This window comes from Taeniopygia guttata, chromosome 14, assembly GCF_048771995.1.
Source record: "Taeniopygia guttata chromosome 14, bTaeGut7.mat, whole genome shotgun sequence".
Classification (NCBI taxonomy): Eukaryota; Metazoa; Chordata; class Aves; order Passeriformes; family Estrildidae; genus Taeniopygia; species Taeniopygia guttata.
In genome coordinates this window covers 9,017,638-9,039,946 of record NC_133039.1, presented here as the reverse complement: position 1 = coordinate 9,039,946, position 22,309 = coordinate 9,017,638, and the positions used below count along the sequence as shown (strand labels likewise).

The window sequence follows — 22,309 nt, the reverse complement described above, 5'->3', positions numbered from 1 at the left end:
TGGAGAAAGTAATAAAAACCAACCCCACCAATACAAGCAATATAATTTTTCTTTCTAAAATTACATCAATAATTAGAAGTGAAACATATCTGACCTATATAGAATAAGAGTAAGACAACAGCAAGAATGAAAACGTTGTTTTAAAAACTTAACAGCACGATTACACAACCCTGATGCCTGCCATAATTCAAAAGAAACTTGCCACTATGCATGATGAAACAGTAGGAAGTGCAGATTTCCTAACAGCAACATTTCCTGCGAAACTTGGGAGTTCTGCTGGAAACATTAAACCAGACTAAGAAGCAACAGTTATTTTCACTGCTACGTCTACAACACATCAAGTGTAAAGTATTCTACCAACAATCTCCACTTTGGTGCAATGCTTAAAACTTCTTTTAGAAACTGTATCACTGGACTGAACATAAGAACTAATTAAAACAGGATAGCTGTAATCAGCAACTTACCTGTTTCAGTTTTGCTGGAGAAACCTGCTGCCTGTTTGATTGCTGCTGCTGTCAGTGCTAATCCCCGGCTCCTCCTCAGGCCATGCTGGAACACAGCTTCAAACTGAGCACACAAACAGGTCACTCTGCAACAGAATTTTTAATGAACTCACGTAAAAGGAACTATGAAAAAATCATAGTGAAAATCAACTATGTTTCTTTACAGCAACTTTATTCCAGATCTCCGAATAGGAAAAGTAAAGTGAACCATTATCTTATAAGCAGTGAAAGATCCCTCCTATTCAGTAATCTCATTATTTGCCAGCAGTACAATCTACTTATAACCACAGTTTCAGCATAATGATTGAAAGCTGAGGCTCAGGTTACATTCAGAAAAATTGGCAATCAGTTTGAGAAATCACCCTCACATGCTAGAGAGGCTGTTACTTAAGTTATTTCAGCTTCAGATCACCTACCTTTCATGCAATGCAATTTTTGAGCATGTAAAACATTTTGTGCCATATGTTTTATGTCATTATGATGCAAAATCTAAGCATGTTATTCTTAGACTATTTTACCTGCTATCTGAGTCTGAAGCAATTTCTTTTCTTCCTCCAAATCGTATTTGACACTGCAATAAACAGATTTTAAGGAATTTTAAGAACTTTTTGTTACACTAAATAAATTCAGTTTTCTGAACTATTTCTACATATGAAACAAAAAAGGAAGCAGCACAAAATAGAGCATTGCAGTATACAGCCTGCAACCAAAAAGTGCTCTAGAGCATCAAGTTATGCTAATGGGCTGCTCTTGCAGTTCAAATAGATCCTCACTAGCCAGAGCAACACACCTGCAGGTCCTTCAGTAAATTGAAAACTGAGTGGAAATTACTACTTTTGAGTTTCAAATGCGCACCCACAAAACCAAACATTGCTCCTACCCAGCTCAGTGCTACAATTACAGAACCACTCTTCAAAAAGCATTTCACTGGCTTACTTCTGAGGAATTCTTTTACCTCCCAAGCTCTCCCAAATTGACTTCAGTCTATGAAATACTACTTGCTGAACTTCTCATTGACACAAATATAGACATACATATATAAATCACATCTTTACATGTATTTTAACTATTCACTAAAAATCTAGTGCAAACAAAAGAAGCTGCTACTCCAAAATGTTAACAAAGTTAGACTTTGCAGGACACTGCAATTTATTTCAGTCATATCAGGATTACAAGACAATATATTCCTAATATATATTGTATAGTATTACATATATTTAAAACAGATCTATTACAAATATAACCTGTCCAGAACCAGAATTTTATATAAATACTGCATGGCAGTTGGTTGCTAGCAGACAAAAACTCAGTTGTACTATGAAAGCCATGATTTCTTAGTTTTCTTTTCTTCTTTCCCTGCTAGTTGTGACAAGTCTGAGTAAGCCATGCAGAAATGTCTGTTGGATTTCTCACCTGTTTAACTGCATCCAGTAGCCGTTCTAGAAGAAATTGTCTTTTAGAGTCATTGGTCTGTGAACCTGAAATCCAACAAAATAATTTTAAAATAAACTGGTTTTAAAGCACATTTGGGCCAACACAAATGTCTTTATTTTGGATCCTGAAAAATTTCTTCCCATGCCAATTATTCCACTAAATTAACTAATATATTTTCTCTAAGTAAAATGATGCAGTATAAACTACGCTTTGAGGTTTCAAGTAGCCTTTCTCCAACAGGCAGCAATACTGTTTCAAGTATCATCTTGATTCTTATTTTAGTACCATTTTGAAGATATATTTCACCAATACTGAATACAGAATAATTATTCAAGCTGATCACAGCTTGCCCTGAGCTTCTTAGCACAACTACCAGTGTAGTACAGCATCACAGCACAAGAAAATAATGGAAAACAAGAATGAGACACCATGAGTATCTTCGTATTGTCAAACCTTACCTTAGAAAGAGCTTTAAGTCAGGTGAACAGAGGGCAACTGTTCCAGTATATCCCTTAAAATTCAACTACAGCATAGTTCCTCTCACTGACACCTATAAAATCTATTTTCTTATTATATAAGGAGCTATGCAAGACAACCTTTAACTTCTCAAGCTATTTCAACAATAACACCAATACTTTGCTTGTTGGAATATCCTTTATAAACTCCCATGAATATGGTAAAATTTATTCTTTTAGATAACCTACATTGCCTCTGTAATTTCTTTGTTCTCATCTTAAGTTCAAGACATCCATCAGAAACCTCTGTGACCTCTCTGGAGTTTAAGTCATTCTATTCTCCTTTCTCTCTCAAAGAACAAACAACCAAAGTACATATGGAGTGAAAGCCAATTACCCAAACTCTGCATGAGCAAATTCCTCCCGACACCGAAAATCAAACACCACACACTAACAAAGAGAGATGACATCAAAGATATGTGCTTCCTCTTGCTATCCAACAGTGTGAGGTCCAAATCCCAGAATTTCCTATCTTCATAATCCCATTCAAAACAGTTTGCTTTTAAACCAGCAGGACACGACAGAATTTGTTTAAATGAGTCTGCCTTTAAATATGTATACTCTTGTAACATATAAGTTTACATTATACTGATAAAATGTATTTGATATATTCATATTAATATATAAGTATATCAATACAATTCATATTTCATACAGTTTCATATATTCATAAAACAGAATAAAACCCCCACAATATGCCAGAATAATGAAAACAACAGGAAAAACATGCAAACATAGCTGCTAACTAAGCTTCTCAATGCTGATTTTGCTGATTACAGGGCATTTCCAAGAAGTTGTGCTTCCCATTTTGAACTCTGACTCAAACTGTGCAGGCATGTGATGTGTGAGGTCTGGGGCTGTTAGTCAAGCACTGCAGTGCACACAAACAATGTTCAGTGCCAGCTCAGGACTCCAGGAACAAACCCCACACCAAATGGGTTTTAACTTCCTAACAGCTATGCCAGTTATGCCAGTGTGAAGATAAGGCTAAAATCATATAATCCCTACCATTACACTTTGTGCTCCTTCAGAGATTATTATTTATTAAACAATATTCAATGTTCATACCACATATACATTGCCATAATGGAGATGTAAACATGCCTGTGTATCCATTTGCTTTGTAATAAATCAAATCATAAAATAAGGAAAACAATTCCAACTTTTAGAGCAACCTCTTGTGTTCAGCAGCACTGAATATACACAGCTCTGCAGATTTTCTCTGTTATTTCAAAATTCATTCTTACAGTCTTACACTACCCACATACCTGCAAAAAGAGGCATAACACAATATTTCTCTTTATATTAACACCTTGAGACAACATCAGAACAAATGTACGCAATTAATTATTTCATGACCAGAAAAACATCTATCAAATGAAAATATTAGTAGGTGGGCCAAGTTTGTCTTCCAAATGCAATACATGTTAGTTTTTAAATTCACATCTCTTTGGACTCTTTGTATCTATTTGATCACAGAAATGGTTTGCAACTGGATTCCAAACCATGATTAAATATAAAAAAGTGCATAAATACAGAATACCTACTGATGTTCACTATACTAATTAATGTTCTAAACCATTAAAGCATGTGATAACAAACAACCTTAACTTTACACAGATTGAGTGCAGTGTGTATTTTCTCTTTATTTTACTTGTAAATTTGCACTAACAATTGTGACTGCAGGAGATTACAACCAATAATTCCTGAAGCAGTTCAGATCACTCTCACCATTAACAGGGCTATAAGGCCACTTAATGTGTCTGCTGAGGGCTTAGCTGAGCTTTCTCTTCAATGCAAATCCTAAATTCTTCTACTGCTGTTGCTTAACAGAAGTTTTACAAGGTAGAAGGAAAAGAATACTCACAAAGTCTAATTAAAAAAAAAAATTCAAGTATTGTGTCTCTTCATGCTGAGGGTATATTTTTCTTTGTAATAAGCCTAGAAAACATGGTACTATTTAGTGATGGTTTTGTTTTCAGTAGGTGGAAGGTAAAAATAAATCTCTACTAACTCTACTGAAGATTTAGTTCTTTCACATTTTCATTTTCTAAACTAAGTCTTCAGAAAAACAAAAAAAGCATATTTTCAGACAAGAGCATCAATTAAGTGTGATCAACTCCAGCTAATTTAAAGACTAACAGTGTATTATAAACTGACTAAAATACCCGTCTGCTGATTCAGAATAGCAGTAAAAACTGCAGCAACACATATACAAATACAAAACATAGAATGCATAAAAACAGCATTACTCAGAAAAAGGCTGTATTTAGACTATTGCACTAAGAAAGAAAGTTCATATAAGACTCTAAAAATAATTATGAAAACATAAGTATAAGGTTGAAAAACTAAGAAACTTCAAGAGACTCCTTCCACCAACATCTACTCAGTCAAAAAGGGTTTAAAATAGGCTAAGGTGCTGCACCTGTCTCTGTGACCCTCTTCATTTTCTGTTGTTAAAGTTCATGCTTTCCTATCTTTAAAACAAACTTCTCTCCATACTTTGACATAAACATCCACACCTACAGCAGTAACAAACTGGTGTATAAGTAAAGGAAAGCAGGATTTTCATCCAGTTCTTCCTAGGTAAAGCCCTCTTCAGTACCACATGCAGCATAGAAGTAAAATAAATAAATCTCATATTGCTCTTATATAACTTGCATTTATGTCCTAAATGCAACATTTCAGACTGCAAGCCCTTTTGCTTGCTCTAATGCAGGTTCTGAAGGCACAAGTTTAAAATAAAACAAACACAGACCTAATTTAAATGCTACCTTATACTACATTATTATGATTCTACTGCTTACTCCCCCCACCACAAGTGGTATTTTTAAGTTTTTTGAAACTGTCATTAAACAAATGACAACACCCACAATTCTTGACAAACACATAAATCTTGTATCCTTGGATTATTTGCCTTTAAAGTTTAGCCTACTCAGTACTGTAGAATAAAATATGAGTATGTAATTAGTAAGCAGCATTAGTAATATTAAGGTGAGGCTTACATCAACAGGAATTTACCTGTTACACTAGAAATACACTGTAGCTAAAGAAAATAAACATTAACCATAATTATAGCCATTAAGAAGTTCTTCCATCTATATTTTAGCAACACCTCTGTTAGTTAAAAGGCCTACAACTGGGCATAGAAGTAAGTACAGACAGTGCTGTTACAGGCACTAAACATCTCATCAATTTTAACCATATCCTTCTTTAACATCAGCCATCTCCTTTATCTGAAACAAGCATGATAATGACAGATATCTCTGTTCTGATCAGTTTGACATATATTATTCTAGAAAAACACTGTACAGCATTGTGTAACAGTACAGTTTGTCAAAGTGCAACATTAGGGGTTTTTTTTGTTATCTTGCTGTCTAATTGAAATTGTTGGGAAAGCCTTATCATTCTTGGCAGGGGCTATACAAGAGTCCTTACTATGCCATTGAACCACTACTGTTAATGTCACCCTAGGCATTACTCTATTTTAAGTAATTGTTTCTTTTCTCATAAACATGTATCTCTTCATTGTCTTAAAAAAAAATATTAATGGTAACAAAAATAACTACACTACGAAACTTTAGGCCACATGAGGTGTTATCTTGCCTTCTGAGTCACAGAATCCAAATAGAGCTCTCAAAGATTAGTCTCCTAGGAAGATTTAGGCTCTAATTTGCATAATTTTGCACAAGGCTATTCTCAGTTTGAATTTGTAGGGCTAAGGTTTTCCATATGAAAATGATGACTCTTACAAATTTTGTAATTAGGATTTAGTCTATATTATGTCAAGATCTGAAACACTTGAGAAACTTTCTATTCCCATGCTTTGAAAGATTTCACTGTTACTTGCATATTCCAGAAGTGGTTTCCCCATTATAATCTTTTTTTTTTTTCCTCATCTCTTCCACAAAAATCTTCTTTTTTCTTCCTACCATAAAGGTGAGAATAAAACAGAGAAAAATACAAGTGAAGTGGTTTTATTTTTCAATTCAGTTTCAGAAATGTCTGCTCCCCACAAAACATGTAGCATTTAGTTACTCCAGTTAACTCATCAGTTTTTTTCTTACTGCCTTTGGCAACAAAGATCACCAAGTATTAGATCAGGGTGGGAGATCAATACTGATCCAATCCTCAGGTGCAGAGTGTTGTCTGCAAATTCCATTGCTGAACATGCACAAAGAGACCAATCATAGTTTTTACTAAAGTACCTTCCTTCTCAAAAAGCCTCAAACAAATCCTTGCCAATGTGTTTTAATACATATTAAATAAATACCACTTATTCTTTACTTCTACGAGAAAAGTCTACCAGAATTTTCATCTCTGTCCTAACAAACAACCCTCCATGCTTGCCCATTCAAGCGGATCTGTTTCCTCCAGTCCTGTAGTTTATGGGTCATAATTCTCATGCAAAGCTTTAAGTATTTCCTTGACAAACACCTCGGAAAGCTCTCGATTTAGCACTCATTTACCCTCAAGATTTAGCACAGCCCCCGCAGCACTCCCCTCTACCACGGAAATGACCGCATCCAAACAGACACATCCTCACCGGGACCCAGCCAGGTCACAGCAACAGGGGCCCTTTGTCCACAAGCCGTGGGTCTCACCTCTCCCACCGACTTCATGCTCCTGAGCTCATATTTTTCATTTTTTTAACTCCTATTTTCTCTTGGTCATTTATTTTCTCACGAATATTTCCTATGATTTTGCACAGCTGAGGCAACACAGATGCCCGAGCTCAGCATCACTTGTGCTGTGAGCCAGCGTCACCCTCAAGGGCAGGACTTAGGACTTAAAACGGGGTAAAACAGCACTTCGGGGGAACTAGGGGAGCCGGGACGTAAACGGGATGAGGAGATAAGAGACCCGAGTGTCCCGTGCCTCAGCACGACACCAGGGAGCAGCGAGGGGGGGACGAGGGCAGCGCCGCTCCCGCCCGGCCCCCCGGGCGCGCTCTGCCCGCGCCAGCCCCCGCAGCGCCGGCGGGCCCGGGGCGGAGGGGCCGGCCCGGCCGCACTCACCGCTCATGGTGCCGCGGGGCTCCGTCCGCCGGAGCCGCCGCTCTCCGCACAGCCACGGCCGGGCCGGCAGCCACCGCCCGCCCCGGAACCCGCCCGGCGCCCCGGAAGGTAAACACGGCCCCGGGAGCGCCGCGCTGCGCGTCCCGGCCCGCGGCTCCTCAGCGCCCTCAGCGCGCTCCGGCCCCGCGCCCTCAGCGCGGCCCCGCGCCCTCAGCGCCCTCAGCGCGCCCCGGCCCCGCGCCCTCAGCGCCCTCAGCGCCCTCAGCGCGCCCCGGCCCCGCGCCCTCAGCGCCCTCAGCGCGGCCCGGCCCCGCGCCCTCAGCGCCCTCAGCGCGCCCCGGCCCCGCGCCCTCAGCGCCCTCAGCGCGCCCCGGCCCCGCGCCCTCAGCGCGCCCCGGCCCCGCCGGGCAGGGGCAGCCTGCGGGGCAGGAACGGGCACCGCGAGAGGAAGGGCGACACAAGTGGAAATAAAGTGTCCTCGGCTGCCACGCGTGCTGGGTGGAAGCTCGGAAAGGGTCGTTAAATAAAAACAAAAAACAAAGTGATGATAGTAATGAATTCCATAAGTTTCTAGGCCTGTTTGAGAGGTTTTGGTCACACAATGCCAAAACCACACAGAACACCTAACTCACCCCAAACTGCGTCTGCCTCCTAAAGATGCTGCGGCAGGTCATTCATAGATTTCATGCAATTAAATACTTCAATTTGTCATTCCTGCAGGAACTTCAATGTTAGCTACACATAAAGATGATTGTTGTTGTGGTTGTGGTGTGGTTATTGCTTCTGTTGTTGAAGATTTCAGGAATAAAACTAGCCTAATATTAGGAAAGCAACATCAATGCTTGAAAGGCAAATTGACAGAATTATATTCCTAATTTTAGGCCACAGAGTAGTCTAGCATGAATAATCACCCATCCTTGCAAATGTAACAAGGGTAAGTAAAAAAACTTAGTAAAAGATAAATCTCAGTCTGAGATTTGCACTTGGCACTGAAAGGAAAGCCTGTGCCACCAGGAAGTACATGGAATGGCAGGGATTGCAGTGAAGGCCAGGAGCTGGGCTTCAGTGACCCTTGTGGGTTCCTTCTGACTCAGGACATTCTGTGATTCTATGATCTGTGCTCCCTTAGGGTGACCCAGTGAGTGATACCTTCTGAACCCAGGGGCCTCCATACTCTACAAGATATCTATCTTTAGAACAAATTAGTAATTTCAAGAGTTGAAATTACTCTTTTCAAGACTGGATGTACTGTAGGCCTTCATTTTCACCTCTTGGAACAGTCCTTGTGCACCATCAAGTAATTTTGGGCACAAGATCTGAGTCTAACATGAACATACATATTTGCAAACTTGTTTATTTTGTATATGTCTGCTGTAAGTATGTACAATCTCTAAAGGCAGAAAAAGCTGTCCTATGTAAGGACTTTCTGAAACTAAAAATTCCAATAAGTAATTGAGTGCCTGAGAATACTGTAGAAATAGTTGACTAATGAAATCCTAGAATTAGAAATAATATGACAATATTAATGCAAGCCCAATGGGAGATCTCTAAGGATGGTGTACTACTGTCTCCACTGACTGCAAGCATTAAGGTTTACAGCTGTACTGGAATAACTCATTTATTATTACTCAGTAGAAATACACTTCTCTCCCAGTCATCCAACACCCAGAACGTAGTTGTAATAATCAAAAGATTTGGTGGTGACTAGAACAGTAGCTTGTTCTTCAGTAGCTGGTAATGGAAATGAAGTTTCACAGCCAGTCTGAGGTTTTACCAAGCCACAGTCACTGCAAGTGCATTCTTCCACTGAATACATTAATGTTTCACTTGGAAGTGTGTGTCTAATTTCTTCTGTATTCACACTGCTTTCAGTATTAGCCTTGAGAATATTATTCAGCTCCACAGAGGAGTCTGTAAATACACAGAAGTTAATTTAGTACATACATCATGCTATACTAAACAAAGAGCTATTAAAGATCCAAATTTCATTATGGTGCAACTATGTTCTAACCTCAGTGAAAATTTTAAGGTATATTGAAAGTTTTAAGATGTAGCTACATATGATAATCTTTTGTTCAATGACAATACAACCCTCTAGTTCAGAATAAGCATTGAAGTAATTCAACACATTTTCTAATTATTGTCTGAAAACTCATAAATATAGTATTTGTAAAATGGAAATAAATCTTTTTTCACCTTCATAAAATATACCACGTATGCTTCTCACAGACTACAATATTAAATAAAATTATTTAAAGTCTTAAAAAATGAAAAGCTAATATTGAATGTGTATCCTCTGCCTGGGAACAATTCCTTTTGCATTCAGTGAGGGTGAAACCCTTATGCAGTTTTTTGCTTTTAAGTTTTCATAAATGATTTCTCAAACAGTAGCAAGTAAGCCAGGCATGAATACGCAACAACAAAATCCTCATGGGATCCAGAACCCACAAAGAGAAATTGCTGCTTTTGCAAGTCAACATCTGGATATTAATTCCCTAATAACTATGATAATTTCATGGAGACTATTTTAGGAATACCAAACAATGCAACAAAGACCAAACAATCCAACAAAGACAGTCATAAGAATCTGGAATATATACAATGTTTTTACATGTTAAGAGTAGCTAAAAGGTACAATGATCTAAAATTATTTGATGAAGAATTTATTCACCTGTGTTTTCCAGTTTTTCTTTTAGTTGCTTTAGGTGCTTCCATTTAAACAAGATCATTAAGGTAAACAGAGTGATTATTAAAATCAACCCTATGCCCAAACAAATCCAAAGAATTCCACTTGAATCAGTACCTTATGAAATAAAAGAGATGCATTACATTAATCATAAACAATAACTAATGTACAGTAAACATGTCCAACACATCAAACCTGAATGTAAAATACAACAGATGCCCAGCACAGCCACAGAGTATTGCAGAAATCTACTTACTCTTCTCACAGTAGTTTTCACAGGAGGGAGGTGGTGCACTGGAACACCGGAGGTGACAAGGAGTACAAGAGAGCAGCAAATTATCAAAGTATTCATTTTTGGGGCACTGTGCCATCAGGGGCAGTAATTATGGAACTACAAAGCCACAGAAATTGTAAAAGAGCGAGGATCATGTACAAAAGGCTTCTTAGTTCTCAGTTTGAGCTACTCTAAGAACAGCTAGCAGTAATAATGGACTTCCATCACAGCTCCACTACATGGGATCATGTTACAGAAAAAGGATTTAACTCTGAGGTTCCCAAGAAATTACTGTTCCTTTTTTGGCAATTCACAATTTTAGAAAAACTGAGCAGCTGCACCAAGATAGTTTTCAATGTAAATTTTGTCTGAAACAGAAAATGGTTATTTATGGAAGATGTTTCTAGAGCAGGTGCTAAATACTACAAACTGTAGAGAAGATCTCCAAATGGGACTTCATAATAATTGTTCTTATCTCTAAAACTGGGTTTTTTTTCATGGTGATTGTATTTCAATTCTAAATTAGCCTCTGACTACAGACTGTCAAAATCAAAGTAGTTTACACAGCTAAGTTGTATCTTGATGTTTTATTCTAATAGAACTTATTTTAAATACAGAGTTAACTAATAGTTTCTAGCAAGTAGCAATAACTGCCTCTATCCAGTATCACTGTCACAGACAGATCAGAATTACAGGCTCTCTCTCTTTATCATATTTAAGTTAATTGCCTTTTTGACTATAGAAATATAAAAGGAAAACATTGTATAAGGAGTTGTAATTTCAAACCACATTACTATGAGACTTATTTTCCCACAAAATACACCATGTGGGAATACACAAATTGGTTTTAGTGGAGCAGTCTAACAGATCTGTATTCTAGTCTCCAGCAGATGGAAATGCTTATTGTGGCTTCTGCACTTGTTTCTATGGCCTTGCACAGCTCAAAGCTTTCTATCTCAGGCTTTTCTCCCTCTTCAAGATTAGGGGATAAATACGAATTGATGAAATCTGATTTAGGTGTGACAGAAGAAAATAAGGGTAGAGACTGTGGTTTATGCCAAAACTTTCACTAGGAAGTCAGTGCTGGTGCTGAAGTCATAAAACTGGTTCTGCCTTGCTCCATACAATCACACTCCGGGGGGAGAAACCTCAGTTATGGCTGCAATATTATCCATGTTTCTGGTGAAGCACCATTGGTACTTTATGCACAGAGAAATTTCAGGTTTTGCTTTTAAGATGCTGTTTAGCCTTTTCAGTCATGGAGAGGACAGTCACATTCTCAACAGTGATCTCAAGAAAGCAGGTACTCATGAAAGTATCTTTATGGTATCCACAGTAAGTGAATTTCAGGATAGACAAGCTGATCCAATTCTTTAAGCTTTTATCCACTGACTTTGGTGAAAGATCCCAGCCTTTGCTGCATTCTTGGCTTACATTTTCAGGGGTGCAACACCTTACATTTCTCTTTCTTGGATTTTGTTATGCACTTCTGCTCTGTGTGTTGCTGTGATGCACCCTACAACTGATATCTACTTGATATGCTCCTGGTACTATTCATAAAAACTGTAAAGGGACTTTGAAAGAGAAATGTTGATCTAAAAGCAATGAAAGAAATAACAAAATGTGCTTAGGTCTGGAGGTCACTAAAGATGTGGTAGATTACATACAGATAAGCTGATTAAATGTCTTGGTGTTAGGAAAGGGATAGTCCTACTCTTCACTCTATGTACTCTGAAATGTGAGGAAGGGCTGGAGGGCTTACATGGCAAGCAGCTTTAATTCATTTAATGAGTCAGTTCATGGAGTTTTACATCCTAGGCCCTGGAAAAAAGGCCAGAAATAACACAGAAAAAAAATATATATATAAACAGCTGATCACCTACTGGCAACATGCAACTAAGTCCACCAGAGAAATCCACATTTGGTGAACTAATGCACCAATGTCTTAATTTGAAAAGTCCTGTCAAACTCTAAGTACAGTAGAAATTAATTTATGCCTAATTATTTGAGATTGTATATATAGGAAAATAAGTTATTGTGGCAGAAATATTTTCTCTCTCAGTTGGTCAGAAAGTTTTCCTATATGGCTGGTTAGAGTTCAAACATATTTATTGTAAGACACAAAGTAGTTTCATATTTTCAGTCAAACTCTAGGAAACTTCCCCCCAAGTAAAAGGCACAATACAGCTCATTTCATCAGAGCTCTGGAGAATGATGCTGTCTCTTACAGCAATAATTTTCCCTCTGCAGTTGGACTACTATTTCCCAAAGCTTACAGCCTTTAAGGATAAACTGATTTATTTTGACAGATGTGCCCCAAACCACAAATCCTGATAATTAAGCAATACATTTTTCACACATTGGAAACTGGGGAGCAAAGACAGTAAAGGGTCTCTACTGTGTCATTCCTTTAAGCAGCCACCATTCAAGTGCCAGCCTTTTTCCCTTAGCTATACACAGTATAGCTAAATGATGTATGCAATGACAAAACACAGGTAACAAATGGTTCAAAAAACAATGAGGAATTAGAGTTGTCATGGCCTGCTGCCTTTGTTTTCTGCACATCCTAACATTCAGAAGTTCCTTTCCTCAAGGGCATGAAAGCAAGCATGTACTCAATCAATCTTGATAAGCAATAGATCCCCCTGACAGATCTCACTACACATCTAAAGCACACGTTATTTCAAAATCTATGTCCAGGAGTAATAAAGACATTTTCTAGCTTAACAAGGTTCTTGTGCAACCTTCATTTTTGAGTAATTTTGATAGCAAGGGGCCAATATTTTAAAAATCCAAACAAACAACCCTTTTAGCACTTTTTTGGGAGAAATGTGATATACCAACTCGCTTTAATATGAGATGCTTTATACCTAAATTGAGAAGCTGTTTATACAGTAAAATATTGGATTCAGACAACAAATGAAACAAAAACCAGAAGCATTAAGAATAAATTCATTAAGTGACATTAAGAATATTGTTACTTAGAAACTGTAGCTATGTTATGTTAATAATCGTTCCATTGCCTTGTATAATACACATTAAATCCTCTAAGCAGAACACCGATTTGTTACATGTAGATTATGCAAACACACAAAAAAAATGAGATGATGGTATGGAATGATGGTTCTCCTACAGTGATATTTACCTTTAGGGAATAATAAATGCATGCCTTACTTACCAGTAAAGTTACATTTCAGCTTTTGTTCAGTTATGGGATTTACAGAGCTTGCACTGGCTTTCCAAACAATTACATGTTGATGCTAATAAATGCTCTCTTCTTTTAATTTGATTTTGCTTCAAAACAATGGCAGAAATAAGCAGAGTTGGACAAAATAAGAAAGGATTTATCAACTACAATAATCATTTAACCATAAATCACAAAGTATTGCCAGGGAAGTATTTCTGCAGTTACATTACTGTAACTGAAATTGAAAACTACCCAAGATATCCTCTAAGAATAATTCAGACAAGTCAAGTTGGCCTGCTGGAGTTGGCATCCTTACAGAGAGCAATGGGAAAAAATGCAAGAAGTGAAGTATCAACTGCAGAAAGAACAGGAAGAAAAAAGAGAAAAGGAAAACCAATTCTCAGATTTGCTTCCAAAATGTTTCTGACTCAGGAATGACACCTGGGGACAATTTATAAAAACCAGTATGAGTGCTATTTTCTGTTTGTTGTTTAGAAGAATGGTTTTAGCACTGACAGTTCTAGTAGGGTATCAAATTGCTGAACAGGATTTCAAGCAATCAAATCATTTTTACAGGTGAAGGGAGTACAGGTGAAGGGAGCATACCCCAGCATAGAGCAGGAGTTGGTGCTTTGGATTTGTACACCAACATACACAGATGTTTTAGACCTACAGCCTTCTCCTATGGGAGCAGAACACCTCCAGTTCCATGTTGCTGTGACAGAAAACAGGCACACCAGGCACTGAACATCCAGCCAGAGCATTTCCTGCCATGAACTCAAATTTGACTGCTGGCTCTCCAGACTGCTGGAGAAACCAAAGACTTCCAGAAATCCTTGTCAGTTCTTATTTGTGACATATTAAATTGATATTATATAACAGAAATCAGTCACCTGGAAAAGGTAAGAGAAATTTTATCTCTCATTATTTAACTTGAAAAAGCTGTTGTGGGTGTCTAAGCAAAAATAATAAAATGAGGACTCTGGATGGAAAATCAAAGTAAGTAATATCATCATATCAATGATTAAAGATTGAAATTCATCTGTCACAGAACAATAACTTGAGATCTGTTTACCACATATAACTTAAACACCAAAGTTTTGTTCTGGCACTGATTCAGGGTTTCTCTGTTGAAGCCTGTGCCGACTTTTTTGCCTGACTGTACTTCAGAAATTCTGCTGGCATAATTACATAGCACTTACCAAGAGAAAGAGGGTTTTCTGCTAGGACTATAACATTCCCTTCACAAACAACATTAACTAGGCTGACAAAGGAATTCTTCTGGTTGTATAGTTGCTTCTACATTGATGGTTTTGTGCTGGCACAGCTCTTTTTTTCCCACTCACTAAGGCAACTGACCTACGCTGTCAAATCTTATACTACAGGCTTGCTCTGATTCTCTCCAATTCTCTAAAGCTATTTACAGAACAAATCCCCCAAAAAAGTCTCTTATAAATCACCTCACCTCAACAATCCTAAAAATCTGTAAGACCAATGTACATACCAAAAAACAGCACTTCTTCTCAAAAGTTTTTGTACTTCAAGGAAAAGCAGTCTTACAGATAGTCATCTCCTAAAACATGTTAAAGATTTCTGAAACAGTTATTTTCAGAAATCCATGTTTTGTGAAGTGCATGCTTTGACTGTATGGCTGGGAGGAGATAAGCTGTTCTAGGAATGGGGGACACACTACTAGTAAATAAAAGAATGGAGCTATTAAAGGGTTCATCATGTTCATTAACTTTTACAAGCTGCACTGAACAATGCTTCTCTTAGACAAAATATTGTTTAATGTCATTTGCACACAGAGCAAAAACAAGAACAATGTGGATTTTGCCTGTTTGCTTCAGCACATTTTAATTAGACCACAGCTTTGAAAAGAGTGATGTTGCTGGTGCTACATTGAGTATTTCCAAAATGGATTAAAGAGAAAACAACAGAAGAGAAAATGTTCTTTTAAAATAGTGATTAAAATAACAATAGTATAAACACAGTCAATTAAATCACAGACAGCTTCTGTATTCCCCACTGTGTTCAAAGCTGATTTAGCTAGGAACGAGTTTATGGAACAGAGGAAGTGCGCAGCCCACGAAAGCAGTCCTGATAGACTCCAAACCCTTGGGGCAAAGAAGATACCCTTTCACTTTTCTGACATTCCACATGTGCTGGAATAGTTATGTAACTACTAAGAACAATGCATAAAAAAGGAATTGTGCAAGCAAGTTTGGATAAGCCAGTGCTTGTTAGAATGCCAGTGACATTTTTGTGTTGGTACAATAGTTTTTACAGAATGTAAATATAATTTATTTCTTAATGTAAGCACTTACATTTTGTGTTGGAAAAATGATCTCTTGCGTGCTACTATTATAGTGATTTTGCAGGTGGACAAAATAAACAAACAATCATCAGTGGTATAATGCCAACAGGAGTATTGGAGTTACAACAAAAATAAATGTGCAGGAACAATTATGAATTATGTGAAATGCTTGGCATACACTAAAGTCTAACAGAAATTTTTGTTCTGGTAATTCTAGCCAAATTCTCTAGCTAATCAGAAGTTTGAATAATGCACATTCACTTTTTTCAAATTCTCATGAACAGCAATCACAGTGTCAATGTGTGCTCCCTCTCAAGACAGGAGGGGAATTGCAATTGATTTAGCCACCACTACTCCAGAATAATTCCCCATGCAAATTGCTGTCTCTGGAATAAGAATACTGGCACAGAATACTTCCAAAGTAATTAAGCCTATTTAGAAACAAGCTCACTATTTCATTCTCACAATTCCATAATGAAGTAATTATTTTCTGCAACAATGTTAACATGTTAAGTAGCCATAGAAGAACAGCTTTAAAAATCCCATGAAGCTGTTATTCTTCTTTCATAACAATAATGCCATTCTGCTTTAGTCATTACAGAAACTAAAATCTTAAGGGATCTCTAATGGACAACATGCTCCCTCAACTGGAATTCCAGAGAATTAAGAAGGTGAAAAGAAAGCACATGAAAATCCCACATGGAACCAGTTTTCTATTTCCCCCTCCCTTGAGACAGCCAGCATGTAAAATTTTCCATATAGAACTGAAGTGTCTTAAACCCTTACCATATTCATAAAGCAGGAGATCTGGCCTAGAGTTATTACAGTATCCAGCAGTGGACATGGCAGCTCGGAGCTTCTCCATGTCAGGGAGTGCCTGCAATCAGAAAGGGTGTGAATAAACAGCATTTTAATACTCAGCCACTCCTCATCACACTTGTGCTCCAGCCCCTTCCCCAGCTCTGTTCCTTTCTCAGGACATGATCCAGCACCTCAATGTCCTTCCTGTCATGAGAGGCCCAGAACTGGACACAGCACTTGAGGTGTAGCCTCATCAGCAGCGGTGACTGCGCTGGTCCTGCTGGCCATGCTGCTTCTAAGGAAGCAAAAGGTTAATTTTCTAATCAAAATACTGATAATCTAAATAAAAGCATAAGAACAGAAAAACAGAGGTCTGGATTGCACTTCACAAGATTTCTTTTCAGCTGCTTCAGTATTTTGATTGACATGATGCCTCCTCCCACCAATCCTAAACCTGGCTTTCAGATCTCTGAAACCACACAATCTCTGCCTTCAAATCTCTTCAAAATACATTCCCTCCTGTCTCTAACCTTCCTAGTTCCAGCTCAGTCACTGTTTACATCATTTAAGTGATCTCATTCTTCCCTTCCTTGGATGCACATTCTTTGCTCAGCACATTCCTTCCACATTGAGCAATCCCTCTGCTATTCACAGCATTTTAACTGTCATAAGGTTTATAAACTGTGCACAGGTTCTTCACAATGTGCACACCTAAACCCCCATCTTCGTTTCTTTTGAGCTTTGATAGCAAGAAATCCACACACACAACAGTTTTGACAGAAAAGCTGCTTACCTTAACTACTCTCCCTCTCCTATTTTTCAGTCTGGAGCCTCAGGGTATCAAACCACAGAAGAAATTCTGTCTGAGGAGGCACTGCACTGCCTGTGCATTCAAAGAGAGGCATCGTGAGCAAAGATCCAACAAGAACTCACCTTACAGATCTCTGAGATCTAAACAGCACAGGGTAACTAAGCAATAGATCACACAGCTGAGAATTCTGAGCCTCCAATTAGAGTCACCTGAAAAAAGGGATGGCACTTGCAAAAAAAGACCTTTCAGTCTTTCTTTTTCAAAATACACAATCAAAGAGAATAAAGGTTGTTTATACACATAACAGTGAGAGACACACATGACTATTTTTAAAAATAATGAGCTGAACATGGGAGGTATTTGAGAGCTGAGAAGATGGACACAGAAAATTACAAACTGGCATTCTGGTGTAGCAACCCATGCATTTCTTTTGCTATCTAAAGGAAAACCAATTAACTTTATGCCCTTTTTGGAGCCTGCAGTATGTGTTTAATCACTCCAAAAGGAGTGATCAAAAAAGGCTTTAACTAGATTGAAGAATAGAAGAATCCAACTCCAAAGTACTCATTGCCAACCCACAATGAAATGTGAAACAAATTCTAAATTCCTTTGCAGATGTGGAGTAATTCTATGATTGGACTGTGAAATAGAGCTTATGCTCTGGTGCTACATTTGGAAAACCAAAGAAGACTTTGATTTGAAATTCTTCCAGTGAAATAGCTTCAAATACATTTCTATGATGGAATTCATGGACTGCAGTTCTGCCAATGCCCAGCACAGGGAGAGGAACAGGCCAGAAAGAGCATTTGTTAAATAGCAGTGTTGGAACAACAAATCAGTAAAAAGATGTTTCCAGGGCAGTTTGCATTAGACATGGTCTTGTGTCAATCTAAAAGCCTCTTTATTCACTTACACTTCCACGAGCACCAGTAAAGCTTAGGAGAGTCTTGGCTCTTAATGAACCCATCATGCTGAAACATAGTTGTGTTTTCTATTCTCTAGTTCTCAGCTACATCTCCACAGACTACCTGGAAAGAGAATTTACCAGGGTTTAAGAATATTAATTTATAAATTCCTGGCACCTGGTCAAACTTTTAACAATTTACCTCTTACCTCCTGTCTTTTCTTTCTCCTAACTAAATAACTTGTTCCTTTGGCTTTGTTTTTACAGGCTCTTTCTGACTTCAAAGCAATTCTAAACATCAGGCTACTCATTTAGGTGCATAACTACTGTACATATTTGAATACCCTTAAAGATCAAGGTATGGCTCACACGGCGTCACTGCAATCCCAGCTTGCTGCCACGCCAGAAAGGGAAGTTGAATTCCTTTCCTGCTCCTCCCAGTCTCAGCCAAAATGTTTTTTCCCATGTTGCAGTAGCTCAGGAAGTTACTTGATATCAAGGTAAACTGAGTCAATTCAGCCATAAAACAACTCTCTCTCATTTTAAGGCTGTTGGTAGTTTATGGAATTTTAAAAACTTACTTGTTGGTACTGAGCAAGTAACTTCTTGAAGCTGTTAACCTGTTTGGAGCCTTCTAGTGAAATCCATCTTTTTCTTCTGCTTCAGTTCACATGGCTAAAGCATTGGTATTTGTAGGTGTCCCTGCCAGGCTGCAAAGTGCTTGTGGGAGCTTGGGTGGAAGTTACTACCAAAGTACAGACCACTATTTCTAATACCATATGAACAGAGCCCTCCATTTCACTGCTATAGGACTGACTCACCACCGACTGCAAATTAGTGGTGAAGCTGCCTTGGGATAGTTTATTGTATTAATAACTTGCTCTCACCAAAAAATAAGTCCTGTTCCACATTCTTACTTTATACCAGCCCTGGCATTTGTCAAAAGCTTCTTATTTGATTCATCTGAGTAGCACAGGAGGAAAAATAAAGTGGATTGTTCTGTCACTAAATTTAATGAGCTGGACAGACTCAGCACAGGGTCTAACAGCTCAGAGGCAGCACAAGGATGAATATTAGAACTGCAGTTGTGGGAGGGGGACAATTTCTTTGCCCCTCAGTCATCATATATTGACCCTAAGCTGGGTCAGACTCCTCTTTTCTAAGCAGTCTTGATCACTTAAGTCATTCATGATTTGAGAATGGATTTATATGGGTGGCTCTCAATAAGAAAAAGCTTTTTAACATTTATTAAATGAAGAGCTGGTATATTTATTCTAAACATTTTCATGCAGAAGAGATTTAAACAAAGAAAGCTTTTATAATGCTTTGAAACCTCAAGCAAACAGGACCATTTACACTCCAGTGGATATTTTGCCAGTAAAATTATCATAATTCCACTTTTGTTTTGAGTACCAGCTGTTCCAAAGTGGAAAAACAAACTACTAACCCTGTTAAAAATTTAGTGTTTGAGTTTACACAATTCCTATGTGTGACAGCCTGTAAAACAGGTCTGTACACTCTGAAGGACATCTGGCATCTTTTGAAATTCTGTGGACTAATTGTTTGTATCCTAGCAAGTACCTGGGAATAAGTACCTGTCAAGGAAGGAAGAAAGGTTGTGAAACACAACTAATTCTTTTCCCCTGAAATCAGTGGTAATATGCAGTTCTGCACCTCTGATCAAACACATATTTGGCCCTACTCCCCCTACACAAACACAAAAAAAGTATCACAACACAGTGCTTTATGAGCCTTTGGAAAGAAAGTCCATTTCAAAAACCTTCAAGAAGTCTTTTTAAGGTATGCCAAAATGTGTGCAAGAATTGCTGTCCCTGTGTTCCTTGTGCTGATCATTTTAAGGTCCTTAACTGCTCGGAAAAGGCAGCACCTGCCCCCAGCTAAGGCTTTCCTGACCTGTAGGCTGTGCCAGGGCTCAAACAAAACACGAGCTTGCAGTACAGCATTGCACTCATTATAAACCTGAGCTGTTCAATGCTCACAGTGACAGTAAAAAGTGTTCAGTAACAAGTCACTGCCAGCAGAATGCGTGCAGCTTGCTCTCCCGTGGAGTTTTAGCTGTTATTCAACACTAGTAATCCCTGAGTGCTAAAATGGTGCTACCTTGTTTCCATACTATATGAAAAGTATCAGACACCTCGGTTAATAAATGTCACCTAACAAGCAAAGGTTAGAACTAAAAGAAAACAAACTCAAACAATCCACTGCATGCTACTTTTCCTTTTGTTAAACTGAAAAGTGATTTCCATGCACAGCTGGGACTTACTTGCAGCTTGACAAAAATTCTAAATATTACAACAGTGGCACAGGTGAGACTTTTCCTTAATTATACTCTATTTGAAAAATAGAGTATATTTTTAACTCTGTACCAGAGAATAGGGTTAGGGTTAACCTCTTGGTGATGCTTGAAGGAAGGGCTTCCACTTAGGCAGAGGTTTTTAGTCTCTCATTATAAGTGATATCTTTTCTTCCAAAATGAACTTTCTATGGTGTTACTGGGGCTTTGGTTTTTTTGGCTTTGTTTTTGTTGAGTTTTTTGTTGTTGTTTTTGTTTGTTTGTTTGTTTTTCCTTTTGTAAGTGCTACCCTGCACACTAATATTTTCCCTGGCTATGATCTGTTGGAAGCCCATACTTCCATTAACATCTGTAGAAGTTTTTGTTTGTCCATGGCCCACATGTTGCTGCTGGTGTGCAGCCAGTGCCCTCTGGTTCTCATGTCAGGGTTACATTACACAAATGCTGCTTCAGGGAAGCTTTGGTTCTCCAACCAAAACTGCCCTGGACTCTGCACCAAACGGAGATCTTTCATTTTTAGTTCTAAGACTATCTGTTTTCAAAACAACTCTGTAATCTGTCCTACAGTGTTCTAATATAAATAATGCTGCAGATGATTTGGCCCTCACGTCAGCACTCCAAGAAACTCCCAAGTATTTGCTTTGCGCATTATAAACACACTGTACCTTATGAGACAAAATGCTGCCACAGAATCTACTTGTTTCCTCTCTGTTCTGCGTTGTTTCCTCCAAATATACTTAACTTCAAGCAATGTCTTTTGGGTTTGTTTGTTGAGATTTTGTTATAAAAACTTCTAAGAGTCATACCAGTGGGGAGAGGGCCTCAGTATTTGGCAAGTCCTACTGACTCTGGCCATTATAATGGGATGGGTTTTTTACATGGTAACAACCAAGTCAAAGTATCCTACAGAATGACCAAAATTGGAACTTTCAGGCATCCTGGGCTCTTTTGGCTGGACAGGTACGGCAACGTTCCCTCTAGCATCCCGCGGGAGGGCGTGTGCCCCCACAGCTTCCCCGGGAGCTCTGCGGCCGCCTCTGCTCTGCGGGACGCGTTCGCGTGAAGCGCTGGGAGCGGCCCCGGCGGTTCCGTCCCACCTCTGTCCCGTCCCTGCGCAGCTCAGCTCTGCAGGGCAGCTCGGTGTGATTTTGCAGCGCTGGGAGCTGTCCCGGCGGTTCTCATCCCTGCGCAGCTCAGCTCTGCAGGGCGGGCTCGCTGTGATTGTGCAGCGCTGGGAGCTGCCCCGGCGGTTCTCATCCCCGTGCAGCTCAGCTCTGCAGGGTGATTCACTCGGTGTGATTGTGCAGCGCTGGGAGCTGCCCCGGCGGGTCCCGTCCCGCCTGAGGCGGTTCCGGTTCGCGCCAACCCCGCGCTCCGCGTCCCCCCGGGAAAGGCGGCGGGGGCGGGGCCGGCAGGGACGCACGGCGCGCGCGAGGGCCGCCGGGAGTTGCAGTTCCTGAGCGCTCAAGGAACGAAGGCAACTCCATTTCCCGTCTGCCCTCGGGAGGCGGGGCGCGGGTGCGCGCGCGTGGTATGACGGTTATT

The 22,309-nt window shown here is 39.2% G+C and overlaps 2 protein-coding genes across 6 annotated transcripts in view; both read right to left on the bottom strand.

Moving 5' to 3' along the window:
- Positions 1-8,075, bottom strand: part of SNX29 (sorting nexin 29) — a 103,175-nt gene extending 95,100 nt beyond the window's left edge. For 2 of the 3 annotated variants that reach the window (XM_030284400.4, XM_072935774.1), the window contains exons 1-4: positions 7,471-7,623; positions 1,917-1,981; positions 1,022-1,074; positions 465-589 (exon numbers count right to left, since the gene is read on the bottom strand). In XM_030284400.4, coding sequence (XP_030140260.2) covers positions 465-589; positions 1,022-1,074; positions 1,917-1,981; positions 7,471-7,477 — 250 coding nt within the window. In that variant the 5' untranslated portion in view covers positions 7,478-7,623. Of the gene's footprint in view, positions 1-464; positions 590-1,021; positions 1,075-1,916; positions 1,982-7,470 lie in introns of all 3 variants that reach the window. The other variant, XM_030284399.4, reaches the window with a different exon arrangement.
- Positions 8,076-8,804: 729 nt separating this feature from the next.
- Positions 8,805-22,189, bottom strand: TNFRSF17 (TNF receptor superfamily member 17). 3 transcript variants are annotated; one of them, XM_012577002.5, is made up of 5 exons: positions 17,078-17,504; positions 16,721-16,814; positions 10,413-10,464; positions 10,142-10,273; positions 8,805-9,381 (listed from the first exon to the last, which is right to left on the bottom strand). In XM_012577002.5, the coding sequence occupies exons 1-5, from the start codon at positions 17,161-17,163 to the stop codon at positions 9,125-9,127; spliced, it is 621 nt and encodes a 206-aa protein (XP_012432456.5). In that variant the 5' UTR covers positions 17,164-17,504; the 3' UTR covers positions 8,805-9,124. The 3 variants fall into 3 exon arrangements, 2 of the variants coding, with proteins under 2 accessions (XP_012432456.5, XP_072791880.1); XM_072935779.1 differs by lacking the exon at positions 10,413-10,464 and having other exon boundaries at positions 16,721-16,811; positions 16,927-17,501; XR_012058306.1 differs by lacking the exons at positions 8,805-9,381; positions 10,142-10,273; positions 10,413-10,464; positions 17,078-17,504 and adding exons at positions 13,677-13,724; positions 17,529-17,618; positions 21,430-22,189 and having other exon boundaries at positions 16,721-16,811.
- Between the last annotated feature and the right edge of the window lie 120 nt (positions 22,190-22,309).

Coding starts and splice junctions, on each gene's coding strand:
- TNFRSF17 (XM_012577002.5), bottom strand. CDS start 17,163: ATGTCAATCAAAATACTGAAGCAGCTGAAAAGAAATCTTGTGAAGTGC. Junction 16,815..17,077: donor TCTGTTCTTATGCTTTTATT/TAGATTATCAGT, acceptor CCTTTCTGATTG/CAGGCACTCCCTGACATGGA. Junction 10,274..10,412: donor TGAAAACTACTGTGAGAAGA/GTAAGTAGATTT, acceptor TTATTTCATAAG/GTACTGATTCAAGTGGAATT.